This window comes from Arvicanthis niloticus, chromosome 18 (genome assembly GCF_011762505.2).
Source record: "Arvicanthis niloticus isolate mArvNil1 chromosome 18, mArvNil1.pat.X, whole genome shotgun sequence".
NCBI lineage: Eukaryota > Metazoa > Chordata > Mammalia > Rodentia > Muridae > Arvicanthis > Arvicanthis niloticus.
This window is the reverse complement of record NC_047675.1, coordinates 42,775,627-42,792,989: the sequence shown is the minus strand read 5'-3', so window position 1 is coordinate 42,792,989 and position 17,363 is coordinate 42,775,627. Positions and strand designations below refer to the sequence as shown.

The following is a 17,363-nucleotide window of genomic DNA, read 5'->3' as shown; positions in this document are numbered from 1 at the left end:
ATGCGGGGTGGCGCATGCGCAGAGAGTCGGGGCAGGAGCGTACTGGGGAGGGAGCTGCGGGCTCCGTGTCCGTGACTTTCAGTGCTTCTTTTTGGGGCTGAGTGACGGTGAGTGACGGGTTTCCTTCAGCCTCCGGGCGCGTGGGAGCCTGCGGCGGGAGGACGCGACTCTTCACTTTCCCACGCCGTGCTAGGTACCTCCATGTCCCTGCCCTTAGACCTTTGCTAGAAACACTCGCTTGGCGAGCCGCGAGCAAGAGGTGTCACACTGCTGAGATCTGCCCAGCCGCTCGCTGGCATTGCGACCTTGGGCAATTGCGCGCCTCGTCAAGTGCACATAAAACTTGGAGATGCGTGACACTGAGGGTGCAGTGAGCTAACTCTTCTGGATGGCTACTTATCTAGGGAGCTGCTGTCAAACTTCCTTTACTGAAAAAGTCACTTAACTGGCTGGTGATGTGGATGTCTGTAAGATTCCCCCACGGTACACTTGGCAAGGAAAGTAATGTTTAGGGTCCCTTATATAGGCTTCAAGGACGACTGTGAGTGTTTTCACAATGGATGTACGAGAGTTGAAATATTAGAAGCCTCGGTTAAAACTTGGCAAAACCAAACAAAATCCCAGACAAGGATGGTATTGTGGTTCCTGCCTCAATCCTAACTCTGGGGAGAAGGTGGAGGCAGGAGTCAGTTCAAGGTCACCCTCAGCTACACGGGGAATTTGAAGCCAGGCTGGAATACATGAGACCCTGTGTCAGTAACAAAACCCACTTTAAGTGTATTCGACTTTGCACTGGCAAAAGGGATTCTCTTGACATCCTTTCTGTCCTGTACATTCAGGCCTTGGTATTTGGCAGATCGAAGTGAAAATAAGCCTCTCCATTTTCAGTGTTAAGTGTCAACATTCAGCAGACATTTATTGGGCCTTTACTATTTGCACTCTCTAGACTGCTCCATGACAAGCTTCTGTTCTATCGCCCGTGTGCAGACATTTCTTTTTTTCTCTGAAATTCCCCTGGTCTTAGCAGACTGCTTACCTGCCCACCTGGTACTAGTAAGAGATTGCTCCAGAATGATGCGGAGGAGACCTAGTCTTTTGAGAAGCAGTTTAGTGGAATTCAAAAGTAGAAAGCAATGTGGCAGTTATCTTTTCTGAGGGTGATAGATGAGGTGTGATTTTGTGTGTGTGTGTGTGTGTGTCTGTCTGTCTGTCTGTCTGTCTGTCAGTCAGTCAGAGGTGCTCGATGGACTAGTTTTCTCCCTCCACCATGTGTGTTTTGAAGACTGAATTGAAGTCATCATGCACTTGATGGCCTAAATTAGTGTGTGGTGTGTTTGTATATGTCTGTTAGGGATGGAGGCTGACCTCAGTCCAGTCAAGCCTCATTCATTCTCATTATCTCTCTCTCTCCCTCTCCCCCTCCCCCCTCCCCCTCTCCCCCTCCCCCTCTCCCTCCCTCTCCCTCTCCCCCTCCCTCCCTCCCTCTCTCTCTTTCCTTCCCCCTCCCCCTCCCCCTCTCCCCCTCCCCCCTCCCTCTCCCTCCCTCTCCCTCTCCCCCTCCCCCTCCTCCTCTCCCTCTCCCCCTCCCCTCTCCTCCTCCTCCTCCCCCTCTCCCCCTCCTCTTCTCCCTATCCACCTCCCCCTCTCCCTCTCCTTCTCCCTCTCCCTCTCCTTCCCCCTCTCCCTCTCCCTCTCCCTCCTCCTCTCCCCTCTCCCTCTCCCTCTCCCTCTTCCTCTCCCCCTCCCCTCTCCTTCCCCCTCCCCCTCCCCCTCCCCCTCCCCCTCCCCCTCCCTCTTTCTCTCCCTCTCTCCCTGCCTAATGGATTTGAGACCTGGTTTCTTCTTAACTGTGCTACCTTGCTATTTTGGCTAGGTTGGCGGCCATGAGCACCTTCTCGGTCTGCCTGTCTCCCTCTCCTTTTTAAGGATTGCAGACCCCCAGGGCACAGCAAGAGCTTTACCCACCAAACATCTCCCCAGCTCCTTACTTATTTTAAACTATTAGAAATGGCAACTGTAGTGCAAGTTTCTTTCTTGGGCAGCCATAGTAGCGAAATCTTTCTAAAAGAAACACAGATGGGTTAAAATATAGGGATGTCCCCTCTTATGATACTCTGTTATTAGCACGCATTTCCTTGTACTAGAGTCTCTTGATTTAAAAATGTGCCTCCTGGTGCTAAAGCAAGGGATTTGTTTGATAAGGTCGAGTGTTTAGGGCTTAGGTTAAATAGAGTTTTTCTTGCCAAGAGTGGAAGAAAACAAGAATTAACATTTTATTCTTTGAAACAGCCATCTAGGGTAAGCAATGAGAAAACCCCAGTTTTTATTTCTCGGTTAAAAATAAAATGAAAATAATTTTTCTTCTTTTTGGCTAGCACTGTAGTAATATACATATTTTAAGTAAGCTTTTGTCATGATGGGAAGAAAATACATGTAATTATGTGTGTTTATGTTTGTCTATGATATATATATGTATATATATGTGTGTCTCTGTGTGTGTGTAATATATATATATGTACACACACACACATATATATTTGGCCAAATGCCTTCTCAAGTACAGATACTTATTGACTTGTGGTAGGATTATATCCAGATAAATGCACTGTAAGTTCAAAACTTCATTTCAAGGCCACGGGGAGGCACTGCAATGGCTGATGTTTAGTTAGCACGACACATGGCCCTTGGTTTGACCCTCAGCTCTGAAAAAACAATGTATTTGGTATACCTAATGACTGAACACCATAGCTTTCCCTGGTTTATGTCACCATGCCCAGAATGTTTAAGGTGGAGCAGAATCTTCTAGCACAAACCCTCTTCTTAAATAAATTATTGCATATATTATGGTACATAGATATGCATTTTTCCAGACGTGAAAAGAATGTGGAAACAGAAAACACAGCGCTTCAAAGAATAATAGCCATCCAGTGTACTGTAGCGCATACATTTCTGTACGTTGTGTGACTCAGGACTGGTTACCACTACCCAGCACCGTGAGCAAGCATTGGCCTGCATTGCTAGTTTATGAAAAGCTTAAGATTTGAACAACGGGTCCTAAATGCATTTCATCTTTCTATGATAATGAAATCGAGAAATTATAAGGTGGGCCATCAGAAGTTGGAGACCATATGTCTGCTTTGCTAATTAAATAGCTCAGAACATCTTAGGTTTGTGTTTGACCTATAAAGGAACAAATCTGAGGGATGCTTGATCAAAATGTGCAAAAATATTTTGACAAGTACATTTTTGAAGTGAAACATTCAAGTCATTTTCTAAGTGGCAAATCTGTATTTTCAGAAAATACAAGTGAGATGAAAACAAAATTAACTACATCCTGCGACCTGTTACATTATTGCACATGGTAGACTTTGGTCTTACCACTGTAGTAGTGGTTGATGAATGGTAGCAAACTTCATGCTTCTAAGGCTTATAATTCATTTCGTTAAAACAACCTGTAGGGCTGGAGAGATGGCTCAGTGGTTAAGAGAACTGACTGCTCTTTCAAAGGCTAGAGTTCAATTCCCAGTACCCACATGGTGGCTTAAAACCATCTGTAATGGAATCTTCTGGAGTACATGAAAATAGAGCACTCACACACATAAAGTAAATAATAATAATAATAATAATAATAATAATAATAATAATAATATAACCTGTAGTCAGTGCAGAGCAAACAAAATCTGAACTTGGCTGTGTTTCCAGTTTTCATTTCAAATACTTAGCTGGGTGGAACAGGCTGATTTGTGGTCTGTAGTTGTGGTGTCGGTGTAGGCTTGGTAGTTTCTGAATTGCAAAGGTAGTGGTTAAAATTGCAGCTTAAGGTAGTGGTTTTGCTTTAGTCCTTGGGAATTATTTATTTAGGCTTTCTTTGGTATTTGTTGGAATTGAAGTGTGCAGTTTGTAAATTTCAGAAATAAATACATATTTCTCAGCTTTTTTTAAAATAAAAAGAATTGAAGTGTGATGTGTATGGCAGATTTGCCCACTGAAGTGAGTTTAGCAATTATAGTACACTTGTCGGATTGTGATGCTATTGCCAAGACCTAGTTTTAAATCATTTTAATCATTTTATGTCCATTTACAAATTAGTTCCCTTTTCACCTTTATTCCTAATCAGCTAGTGGCTTGGTTTCTGTTTCTGTGAACATCAATGTGACCCTTTGTAAAAAGGGTCTCAATATGTAGTCCCTGCTGTCCGCTTTCCTCCAGAATAGGGCTTCTTGTCAGGATTAGAGTACGGAGCTAATGAGTATCTATTGTATAGTTAGGCCACACTTGTCTATATGTTTACCTGGTTATTTGACACTGGGTGGCTTTACATTCCCAGGCATAGCTCTGAAGAATTATGCTCCCAGTCAGGTGTGGAGGTACATGCCTTTAATCCCAGTCTTTGGAGTCTGAGGCCTGCAGATCTCTCAGATCAAGGCCAGTCTGGCCTACATTGTGAGTTCCAGACCTGCCAAAGCTGCCTGGTAAGACCCTATTTCAAAAACATTGTAATAATAAAAGAACAAAGCTTCTGCATATGTTTGCACAGGTCTTAGTGTGAGGTTAGGCTTCCCTTTCGGGAGTAGATGCCCAGGTATGTAGCTGCTGAGCTGCATAGGTGTTTGTCCTACTTTGTTTAGGTATCGGCATATGTTCCCTGCAGTGTGACAGGAGATGGTTTCTCCTCCCCCTAACCCTGCTTTGTATTATCCGGCTTCTGATGCAAAGGTGCTTCACCTTAGAGTGCTGCAGAACAGTGCCACAGAAACCTGCCTGCTGTCAATGTTGCCTTTGGTGCTCTCCATGGCTGACGGTGTGGTGTCTTGATGGCAGGTCACAGCGCCTGGCCACAGCTCCCAGTCAGCCTCAGGGTGACAGGGAAAACTTTACAGTGTCTGTGTGGCCTGTGCTTTTGGATATTGTGGTTTTGTATCCCATCATGTCTATAAAATGCCCTTCTGTGTTCTGCTTCTGGTGTGAGGAAGAGGAGGAAGGCGATTGATTACTCTAGAGATGAAACTCAAAATATTTGCCCAGCATGAAGGTGGCCAGCCAGTGACTGTCATGTCACGGGAGTCAGGAGTTTCCCAGTTCACAGTCTCAACCATCTTGAAGGATGAGAGGATGAGTGGGGCTGTAAAATCATCAGTGTTCGTTGTTAAGTCTGTTGTTGTCACCAAGAGAGCTGGACTGATCAATCATAAAGAACAGTGACTCATGGGGTGGATTGAAGAGCATGTGCAGAGGCGCCTGTCACTCAGCCTGCTGAGGAGCCAGGCTTAGCCTTTCCAACATACTCAGTGAGTACACTGATCCTACATATCCACAGATGTTTATGGCAGGCCATGGTGTGATTGCTGTGCGTCAAAAGCCTCACAGTTTATACTATTAAGGTCAGTGATGGGGCAATAGCTGCTGATATTGATGCTGACGCTTTTAAGGAAGTATCGTGTGAGGTAATTGTGGATTAGAAATACTTACCAGGACGGATGTTTAATGTTGATGAAACCAGCTTGTTCTGGAAGCATATCCCAGTGGATGCTCATCCAGAGTGCAAGATAATCCTGGGATTCAAAGACCATGTAACTCTGCATTCGGGAGGAAACGTTGCGGGGTTCAAATTAAAGCCTTTTCTGACCTACCATTCGGAGAATCCTAGAGCATTCAACTGTGATCCAGCGCACACTTCCAGTTTTCTATTGCCCTAACAAGAAAGCGGATGACATCGGCTGTGTTTGAGGATTGGTTTTTGAACTGTTTTATTCTACAAGCTAGAGATATCATAGGCAAAGCAGCATCCCATTCAGGATCCTTCCAGTCCCAGATGATGCTTCAGACATTGATGGCACATGGTTGACGTGCATCCTGATATGAAAGTGTTGTGCTTGCTACAGAACACTATCATACTTTTCCCAACAATGGACCAGGGTACAACCGCTGCTTTTGAAGCACACAGTTCACACATGCTACGGAACATCATTACGTTTTTCCCACCAGTGGGCCAGGGTAGAACTGCTCTTTTGAAGCACACAGTTCACATCAGGCATTTGCCTAGGCTGCGGAAGCCATGGAGTCTTTCCAAACAAACACTCTTAGGGGTTTGGAAAGGTATCACCATCCAGTGTGCCATCCAGAACATTGCTGCTGCATAGGGAGAAGTCACCCAGCAGAGCACGAACTGCCTCTGGAAGACGGTTCTGAAAATATGTGAGTCCACTCAAAGGCTTTGATGAAGGTGCTGTTGATATAGTCAGTAACAAGACGTTAGCTCTAGGGAAATGGCTGGAATTGGACATCAATGAGGAAGAGATTCATGAGACAGATGAAGAGTTGATGGAACTGCAGGAAGAAAGAAGGAAAGCAGTTGAAGCGGGGGAAGACGTTATCATGCTTAAGGCACCAAAAAAGTTCACAGCCAGGAAACTGGCAGACGCATTTGCTACTAGTAGCCGGGCCATGCAGATGCTAGAGATGTGGACGGCCATGGTGAGTGACTTATGAGTGCTGATAGGCTGATCCAGGATGCTTTTGTGTGTGCTGTAGAGAAATACATCACAGAACCCGGAAAGTGGGAAGTCAAAACTTGGCATTTTCCTGGAAAATACGATGTTTACTAAACCAGCAAGTCCAAGCCTTATCAGAAGATGTCACTGATGGCCGAGTCGCTGTAGCCTCGGTACCATAGTTCAGTGCTGCAGACTCTCCTGCGGCTCAGTGTGCTTCGGTGTGTATGTCAATGGGGAGCATCCACGACGCCTTTCTGTGTTCGCTTTCAGTACAACGGTCAGCGATATTTGAGGAAACCAGTACTGCATTATAAAATAGACTTAGAGTTTTTAATTTTATGTAAATGTGCATATTTCTGTGTTGTTGTGTGTATGCTTGAATGTAGGGCCTGTGGGGTCCAGTGAAGACATCAGATCTTCTGGAGCTGGACTTTCCAGGTGGGTGGGGGCTACCTGATGTGGATGCTGGGAACTGAACCCGGGTCCTCTGGAAGAGCATGAGCTCGTGTGTTGTTGAGCATGTTTTTATGGGCTTCGTTAACTTAACTATTCTTATATTGTAGAAGTATTTCTTCAGGTCTTTTGCCCCTCTTAATGGCTCTTACAAATTGGATCGTTTTACTGAATTGTAGGCCTTTTTATATTCTTAGATAACAGTCTACAAATCTCTTTGTGGTTTCTTTGTTTTAATAGATTGTAGTTTCTAGAGTAGTTTTAGGTTCATAGTGAAACTGATCAGAAATTACAGATTCCACCCACACCTCGTTTCCTGAAACGACTGTAAGTGTGCTATAGCTGATGACACTGTCACACTGTGAGTGTGCTATAGCCAATGACACTGTCACACTGTGAGTGTGCTATAGCTGATGACACTGTCACACTGTAAGTGTGCGATAGCTGATGACACTGTCACACTGTGAGTGTGCTATAGCTGATGACACTGTCACACTGTAAGTGTGCGATAGCTGATGACACTGTCACACTGTGAGTGTGCTATAGCTGATGACACTGTCACACTGTAAGTGTACGATAGCTGATGACACTGTCACACTGTAAGTGTGCTATAGCTGATGCCATTGTCACACTGTGAGTGTGCTATAACTGATGCCATTTTCACACTGTGAGTGTGCAATAGCTGATGACACTGTCACACTGTGAGTGTGCTATAGCTGATGACACTGTCACACTGTGAGTGTGCTATAGCTGATGACACTGTCACACTGTGAGTGTGCTATAGCTGATGACACTGTCACACTGTGAGTGTGCTATAGCTAATGACATTGTCACATCATCACCACCTGTCTTAGTTAGAGTTTCATTGCTGTGAACAGACACCTTGACCAAGGCAACTCTTTTTTTTTTTAATTTTGTATTATTTTAAATTTATTTTTTATTGGGTATTTTATTTACATTTAGATGCCATCCCCTTTCCCCATTTCACCTCCCTAGAAAATTCCTATCCCATGCCCTCTTCTCCTTTTTGCTTTTATATAATTTTTTCATGTTAACTAAAGGCTTTATAAGTTTGGTAATGCTCAATATCAATCAGAAGTTTAACCCAATACCCAACCTAGATATATCAACTATCTTTGACTGGCAGAGACATGTGAACATCGGCCCCCATGCCCCCCCCTTCTCTCATCACCTAGCTCCTCCTCTCCTTCTCCTCTCCTTATTCCTCCTCTTCGTACTCCTCCCAACTTAGCTGCTCCTACATATCACCCTTCTTGTTAAAATAAAACTTTTCTCTCACAATTAGAGCATAACTATACCAATTTGTGTCAGTAAGGTGAAAGATAGACCTAATACCCAGTCCATCATTTTGTTGACTAACCAGAACCTCTGTCATCTCTCCTAAAAGAGTTCTGAACCTGGCTTTTTTCTTGGCTTTAGAATGAATGTCAGCTGAAAACCATCCTCTCAAATCTTTTTTCTCAAAGTAAATAGTCAGGATTGGCTATGAGACTATAAGTCTTCAACCCCGTCAGAAATCCAGAATGACTGAGTTAACTGAAATTATGGGAAGCACAAAGCATAGCTTCTAAAACTTAGCCAATTTATAGAGACCGCTGAACACCTGGACAGTCCCTATACTACAAAACGTTGGAGCATCTGATCTTCAGCCTTCTGACCCAGGATCATCTGACAGACCTAGTGATGCAGAATTATTAAGGGCTGATTACTCTGTCTTGTCAGATATAATCAGTCAACTATTCCGAAAGTGTGTCTTTTTCTGGACAGTGATTTGTCTGTAGATAGAAAGAGGCAATTCTTGCCTAGTGGCTGTCTCACCACAATTGGAATAACTGCAAAGATGCTCAATTTCTTCTTAGAATCCACAACAGGAAGCTGTCAGGAGCAGACAGGTCTCTAATCAAAATGAACATTAATACAGACATGTTTGTAACGTCAATTCTGTGGACTTCTGATGTTTTGAAAACCAACTATCCATGTAAGGTAATCTGGACTGTTGTCTGTTAACTCCTCTCAGCTATTTCTAAATAAAATATAGAAAACCCCCCTAATAATAAACTCAGAGCCATGAATTTGCTATAGGCCCTTAACTCACAGGCTAACCATCTCAAATCGGTTAGAAAAGTTAAAGAAGGACTGGGTCTAAGCCTTGTATTTCTAAATGTGTTATACAGGCACAATGCCTATGAGAGTAACAATATTCTTCTCACTTTTACATCAATAAGAAGCTCGTACCAATGAAAACCTTAAATTTTAAATCAATGTAAATTTTGTACCATTTAAGAAATTATAACTTCATCTTAATAAGAATTATACATATTTCTACCAGTAGGTTATGGATATGCAATAAAACCTAGCTAATCTTCCCTGTTCCAACAAAACCACTACTTTTCCCTAGAAAGACAGCCTAATATTAACCACCTCAGTCCCCAAGCCCAGGGAATAGGGGCACCAACTCTTCATTAACTTCTTCAAGCTGATTACGGGCATTGAGATATTAGAAGAGGGGCAGGGGGAAGAGCAAATTGATAAGCCTCTGACACTGTGTCTTCACTGCATCCAGCTGGAATCCCAGGACATCAGAGGTTCAAGCAGGTCTACTCAGCTTGCTTGATGAGTAGATACACCAAGGCTGTGTATTCTGCAATATACAATTCTCAAAACAAATTTTAGCATCAAGATAATATTTTGTCTGAATTCTGGAATCTAGTCTTCTGGCAGCCTGCCTCTGTCATGTATAATCCATATAATTCTGGGAGTTCCTATGAGGGTGTGCTCCCACCATCCTCCCATTTTTGCCTCCCTGTTCTCAAATTCCCCAACACTAGGGAATCCAAACTTTCAGGCACCAAGGCCGTCCACTTCCAATGATGCCTAACCCCTTACCCCATCCCCCCTCCTCCAATTACTATGAGGGTGTGCTCCCACCATCCTCTCATTCCCACCTCCCTGCTCTTGAAATTCCCCAACACTGGGGAATCCAAACTTTTAGGTACCAAGGCTGTCCACTTTCACTGATGCCTTGCAAGGCCACCCTCAACTACCTATACAGGTGGAGCCATGAGTCCCTCCCTTTGTGTTCTCGGGCTGGAGATTTTAGAATGGCTACTCCAGCTTGTTTCTTAGGACCATTTGCTTGAAAAATTGTTTTCCAGCCTTTTACTCTAAGGTAGAGTCTGTCTTTGTCACTGAGGAGGGTTTCCTGTATGCAGTAAAAGGCTGGATCCTGTTTATGTATCCAGTCCATTAGTCTATGTCTTTTAATTGGGGAATTGAGTCCATTGATGTTAAGAGATATTAAGGAACAGTGATTGTTGTTTCCTGTTATTTTTGTCATTAGAGGTGGAATTATCTTTGTGTGGCTATCTTCTTTTGAATTTGTTGGAAGAGGGTTACTTTCTTGCTCTTTCTAGGGTATAATTTCCCTCCTTGTATTGGAGCTTTCCTGCTATTACCCTTTGTAATGCTGGGTTTGTGGAAAGACATTGTGTAAATTTGGTTTTGTTGTGGAATATCTTGGTTTCTCCATCTATGGTAATTGAGAGTTTTGCTGGGTATAGTAGCCTGGGCTGGCATTTGTGTTCTCTTAGGGTCTGTGTGACATCTGTCCAGCATCATCTAGCTTTTATAGTATCTGGTGAGAAGTCTGGTGTAATTCTGATAGGTCTGCCTTTATTTGTTACTTGGCCTTTTTCCCTTACTGCATTTAATATTCTTTGTTTTGTGCACTTGGTGTTTTGATTATTATGTGACGGGAGGTATTTCTTTTCTGGTCTAGTCTACTTGGCATTCTATAGGTTTCTTGTATGTTTATGGGCATCTCGTTCTTTAGATTAGGGAAGTTTTCTTCTATAATTTGTTGAAGATATTTATTGGCTTTTTAAATTGGGAATCTTCACTCTCATCTATACCTACTATCCTTAGGTTTGGTCTCCTCATTGTGTCCTGGATTTCCTGGATATTTTGTGTTAAGAACTTTTTGCATTTTGCATTTTCTTTGACAGTTGTGTTGATATTTTCTATGGTATCTTCTGCACCTGAGATTCTGTCTTTTATCTCTTGTATTCTGTTGATGATGCTTTCGTCTATGACTCCTGATTTCTTTCCTAGGTTTTCTATCTCCAGCGTAGTCTCCCTTTGTGATTTCTTTATTGTTTCTACTTCCATTTTTATGTCCTGGATGGTTTTGTTCAATTCCTTCACCTGTTTGGTTGTGTTCTCTTGTAATTCTTTTTTTTTTTTTTTTTTTTCCTGAGACAGGGTTTCTCTGTATAGCCCTGGCTGTCCTGGAACTCACTCTGTAGACCAGGCTGGCCTTGAACTCAGAAATCTGCCTGCCTCTGCCTCTGCCTCCCAAGTGCTGGGATTAAAGGCGTGCGCCACTACCACCCGGCTCTCTTGTAATTCTTTAAGGGATTTTTGTGTTTCTACTTTAAGGGCTTCTACCTGTTTACCTGTGTTCTCCTCAAATTCTTTGATAGTGTTATTTATGTCCTTCTTAAAGTCCTCTATCATCATCATTAGAAGTGATTTTAAATCTGAATCTTGCTTTCCTAGTAATATGGAGAATTCAGTACTTTCTTGTGTGGGAGAACTAGGTTCTAATGATGCCAAGTACCCTGGGTTGCTGATGCTTATGTTCTTGCTCTTGCCTTTTGCCATCTGGATCTCCTTAGTGCTACCTGCCCTGTCTCTGACTGGAGCTTGTCTTTCCTATTATCTTGCTTGTATCAGAACTGTGTGGGGTGGGTGTCACTACTGGGGTAAGAGCTGGGGCCCAAAATCTGCTCAGTGCTCAAGCGCAGACAGAAAGGAACCAGTGCTCCAGGCTGGGAGTGACTTTCTGGGTCCTTGTGGGTCCCAGTTACTCCTTGTTTGGGGCAGGTGTTGCTGTCTGCTTACCTAAGATACTGTCTGGGTTAGAGTTCCTGGGAGCCCCGCTTCCTCTGGGTTCTGTGAGATTGGGGCAGAGCTGCGGCCCAGGATCTGCTCAGTGCTCCGGCCCAGACTGGAAGCAAGGCAACTCTTATAAGGACAGCATTTAATTGGGGCTGGCTTACAGGTTCAGTCCATTATCATCAAGGTGGGAGCACGGCAGCATACAGGCAGGCATGGTGTTGGAGGAGTTGAGAGTTCTACATCATCTGAAGGCTGCTAGCAGAATATTGGCTTCCAGGCAGCTAGGATGAGGGTCTTAAAGCCACGCCCACAGTGACACACCTACTCCAACAAGGGCATCTCTTGGGCCAAGTTTATACAAACCATCATACCACTCCAATGGAAAAGTCAAGATTTAATGTTTTAAAATGAAATTTCTTTATTTTTGTATGTTGCCACATCCAGGACAGCTCCAGGAACAGACCTGACTGGGGAGATGAGGGAATGAAGAAAAGACACACAGACAGGAAAGCTGGGTCAGGTGGTCTGGGTTCTTTGCTGGAGAAACAGTACTCTGCCCAGCTCAGCTTGTTTATTGTGGAGAGTTGAACAGGGAGGTGGGGTTATTGCATGCACCTGAATCAAGGGGGACAGTGGGTTATTGCATGCAGATAAGGAGACAGGTTTGTAGTAGACAGCTGGCTCCAGGAGACAGGTTTAGCTAATGTCTGTAGGGGCAGTCTGCGTAGTGGAGGTGGGGTGGAGGAGAAAGCTATGGTGGATATTTTTTTTCACACTAGCAATGTCCACACACAGACCAGAGGGGAAGGCTTTGTCATTTTCTCCATGGGTCTGAGGGCATGGAGTCCTTGATATGGCTGTGACTGTGTCAATAAAACACATTACCTGGGACTTAACTCACTCGGGTTTCCTCTGCTCCCTACAGCGTGTGCACGTGTGTGGGCATGTGTGTGCTGTGGTGCTTGTGTGGCTTCTGAGAGTTAGTTCTCTCACTTTATGGGTTCTGGGGATCAAAACTCAGATCATCAGGCTTGGCAGCAAGTGCTTCTATCTGCCGAGCCATGTTGTCAGTTTGGGACTTTTCTCTTTCTTTCTTTCTTTCTTTCTTTCTTTCTTTCTTTCTTTCTTTCTTTCTTTCTTTCTTTCTTTCTTTCTTTGTTTTTTGAGACAGGGGCTCTCTGTATAGCCCTGGCTGTCCTGGAACTCACTCTGTAGACCAGGCTGGTCTCAAACTCAGAAATCCGCCTGCCTCTGCCTTCCATGTGCTGGGATTAAAGGCGTGCACCACCACTGCCCGGCAACTTTTCATTTTCTTAACCGTGTTCTCTAAAGTGCAAAAGATTTTAATTTTGGTGAGATAATCAAAATCTTATTTCATGGATGATCCTTTGTTTCATCTAAGAACTCTTCACCCAGTGAGATGTCTTGCTTTTTGTTCTTTTCTTTCTTTCCCTCCCTTTGATGAAGTGAAATACGCTTAACGTAGAATGGGCCGTCTTACCCATTTCCAGGCACAGCATCGAACAGGTGAATGTTGTACAGTGGCCACCGCCATCTTCCATGGCACCTTTCTGTGTGTGTGTGAAAAGGAACGGCTTCCACAGCTCTCATGTCCCCAGCTTTGCGGCTCGTGCTTTATGTTTGCATGTGGACGAAGGATTTCAGGCAATGCCATCATCACCGTGGCATTTTGTTTTGTTTTGAGATTATTTTCTTCAGCATTCTATCCCCTACCTCATCCCTGTCACAGCAGGTAGTGACTTTCCTCATAAGGCTCAATATAGTCCAGTGTTGTGGCCGAGGGAGAGCTGGCCTGTTTGTCTGGCTGGACATTTGGATTTTGTTTTGCTCTTGGGAGTAATCTGCTGGGCATGTGGGTGTCTTGGTATCTCCTCAAGATGCCGCCTGCGCTTCTTTGAGGGGTATTTCTAAGTGCAGAGTTACTAGGTCATATAGTAATTATTTTAATTTTCCCCTTAAAAACCATTTATTTTCTATGTATGAGGGGTTTCCCTGTGTAAGGTTTGTGCAGTGTTTGCAGACAACAGACACTGGCGTTGGTACCCAGGGAATTATTGTTAGATGCTTGTGAGCTGCCATGTGGGTTCTGGGAACTGAACCTGGGACCTCCGCAAGAGCAGGTAAGTGAACTGCTGGCTCTTATCTTTTCTGTTTTGAGACAGTCCTGCTATGTGGTCCAGGCTCTCCTTAGATTTGTTGTGAACTGTGTTAGACTGGCCTTAAGCTTGTTTCTCCTGCCTCTACCTCCTGAGTGCTGAGGTTGCAGGCATGAGCCCCTGTGGTGTAGTCGGAGTGGCTACATGACTGTATTCTCACAGGGGCCACACCGTTTTACAGGACACAGTGGTGCACAAGGCCTCCAGCCTCCCAGTTTCTTTGCAGCCCCTCCAATACTTGTATTGTCTTTGACTTTGAAAAGACTATTTAGCCTGACAAAGGGTGCACACCTTTAATCCCAGCACTTGGGAGGCAGAGGCAAGTAGTGTCTGACAGTTAGAGGACAGCCTGGTCTACAAATCAAGTCCAGAACAGCCAGGGCTGGTTACATAGAGAAACCATAGAGAAACCCTGTTTCAAAAAAGGAAAGGAAAGGCAAGACTATTGAATGTGTGCGTGTGTGTGTGTGTGTCTGTGTGTCTGTGTTTGTGTGTCTGTGTGTTTGTGTGTGTCTTTCTCTCTCTGTATGTGTGTGCCTGTGGGTTGGGAGCTGCCTGATGTGGGTGCTGGGAACGGACTCCAGTTCTGTAAGGACAGTAAGCTCTTACATCTTACTACTGAGCCATCTCTCAGCATCTTCCCTCCCCACCCTGCTCAGTTTTCTTTTTGTTTGTTTGTTTGAGAAAGTCAGGGTTTCTCTGTATAGCCCTGGCTTTCCTGGAATTTACTTTGTAGACCAGGCTAGTTGCAAATTCAGAGATCTACCTGCCTCTGCCTCCCAAGTGTTGGGATTAAAGGCATGTGCCACTATACCTGGCAACAGTAGCTTTCTTAATAGGTCTGAGGTAGTTCTTATGGTTTCTTTTTTTTTGGGAACTTTTAAGAATTAAAACAATGAAGTGGTTCTTTTGGTCATGTTTCTGAGTTGGAAAATGTAGATTAAAAAATAGCAGAGTAACACTATAACAGACACTTTAATTATTTTCTTAACCTTGGTCGCTAATTTTTTATTTTGTAGTTGACCCCTTAAACTAATCCTGGGAGCTTGGATTTCTGATTTCAGTACAGTAATTACTTTTGTGCACAGATCTGTTAAATTTCAAAACTGCTTATTGTCTCACTTCTTAAGTGTCTGAGCCAGATAGGAAGGCAGTCTGCATTAATTCCCACTAATGTGAGACTGCCTTATGGCCCTTTATACCTCTCTTAGAGGAATACACAATTTAAAACAAGTAATAAGCCAATTCTCATAATTGGTAAACTTTTACCTGAATAAAATGAGTAGTAACTAGCCCCAGGAGTCTGAACAGTCCTTAAAGTCCGGCTGTTGATGGAGGCAAGAGCTCCTTCCAACCTGACTGCTTTTCCTCTCTAAATCCAGGTAGGTGCTGCCTGTTTCCATCGTGGCCGGTTCATACCTACCACTTCCTTCTGATAAAGGCCATTGCTGGCTCTTGTAATTACAAGTGTGTTCTTGTATACTCAATGCACTCTTGTGTCCACAGGTCTGCACCGACTCGTCCTCCCAAAGATGCATCCTGACTTGTCTCCACACTTGCACACTGAAGAATGCAACATCTTGATTAACTTGCTTAAGGAATGTCACAAAAATGTAAGAATTCAGAAGAGTGACCATAAGGCAGAAGTGAAACTTAGGTACAGGACTAATGAGACATGTTGTCTGTCAGTGCAAAGGGACAGTGGCAGGGCACAAGCAACAAGTGTGAGTGAGCTGCTCGAGGCTTGCTGTGTGTGGTTCCACGTTCTTTATGACTGGTGAGTGGAGAGTCTGTGGTCCTGCACAGAAGCTGCAGTGCACGTCCTCACATGTCCTAGTGAAGGATGCTGGGACAGTGATCTCATGGCATCATTCCAGGTTGCCCCTTGGTAGTCACCTTTATGGAAGTGTGTGTTAACTAGCTGCAGCTTTCGGATGGCCAGATTTGATGGGCTTACTTAACTCGTGGTGGAACAGGAAGTGGAGAACGATCCACGTGGGGACTGCTGCAAATCAAGTTAACGGTTTTGTAGATGTTGCATAGTTGGTTCATTTTTACAGTTTTGTGAAGCATTAGCGATTCTCTTTAACTTTGTGCCTCTGTTTACCTCATGATGCTGTAAACTGTAGATACATCACACTTAGCAATAGTGACTGCCGCTCCGGTGAATAAGATTAGGACCAAAGAATGATAATAAGGAAGGCCTGCAGCCTTGGCAGACATTTTATGGGTCACAGAATACTGTTGATGACAACACACTTTGGGCAGTCAGTTCACGCAGTGTGTGTGTGTGTGTGTGTGTGTGTGTATGTGTGTGTATGTGTGCGTGCGCATCAAGAATAAGTGCTCTTATGCAGGGTCATGGTGACTCAAGCCTTTCATCCCATCACTTGGGAAGGCTGGGATCTCTGGTGCCCAGGCCAGCCTGATCTACAGCCAGCACTGCACAGAGAAACCTGTCTCAGAAAAAGAAACAAAGAAGTAGACGCTCTTGCACACCCTGTACCTAACTGGAAAATGACTCAGGTGATGTAAGTGAAATACTGCTTCAGGGGTTGTAAAGGAAAACGGTAAAGTCTTCTTTTAAAAAGGAGCTGATTGCGTTGACTTAGTACAGGACATTCCCATGCTGTATGCTAAGCTGCTGACAAGGGCAGGAAGGAGTGTGAGACCTGAGAGTACCAGCTCCGTCTTGTCCCTGAGGGTCTTTGGGTATAGCATTAAACCCGAGGTACTGTCTTTTCACGTGCACTCTCTACCTTAATGAATTAAGGGTTAGGCGTTTTAGTCCTTGTTTTCAGATATTCTTTGTTGAGCTGGCATGGTGGCTCAGTAGGTAGCAGCACCCGCTGCCAAGCCTGAAGAGCCACATTTGACCCCAGAGCCCACATGGTAGAAGGGGAGAACCCACCCTGGGAAGCTGTGCTTTGATATCCAGCCATGAGTGTGCAGGTGACGTACAGAATTTAGTTTTTAAGTTATTCTGTGTTACATGTTATTTGCATATTAACATTTGGGCCTCCACTATTACAAATTCAAATCATTTTAAGCATTTGGTTCTGTTCATTTCTAAAAGATTTCACACAGTAAGGATAACATCTCAAATTCTAGAACCAGAAGATGAACTTTAAAAATTAATATCATCAATACATCCATAAACTATAAATAAATGTTTAATTCTAAGTGTGCAGTTGAATGAGTGTGACCAGTACCCTGCCTCCATGTCACAGTCAATGCACAACGTCCCTCCCATGAGTGTCCCTGCCAAGTGTGCAGTGTCCTCACACCTGGCCCACCCAGGAACCCACCACTACCTTTT

At 44.0% G+C, this 17,363-nt stretch overlaps 1 protein-coding gene across 2 annotated transcripts in view; it reads left to right on the top strand.

Annotated features, from left to right (window-relative positions):
- Nucleotides 1-22: 22 nt before the first annotated feature.
- Cmc2 (C-X9-C motif containing 2) overlaps nucleotides 23-17,363 on the top strand; it is a 30,931-nt gene continuing 13,590 nt past the window's right edge. Inside the window, exons 1-2 of one of the 2 annotated variants that reach the window (XM_034523091.2) lie at nucleotides 23-107; nucleotides 15,551-15,657. In XM_034523091.2, the coding sequence (XP_034378982.1) occupies nucleotides 15,577-15,657 (81 nt within the window). In that variant the 5' untranslated portion in view covers nucleotides 23-107; nucleotides 15,551-15,576. Of the gene's footprint in view, nucleotides 194-15,550; nucleotides 15,658-17,363 lie in introns of both variants that reach the window. The other variant, XM_034523092.2, reaches the window with a different exon arrangement.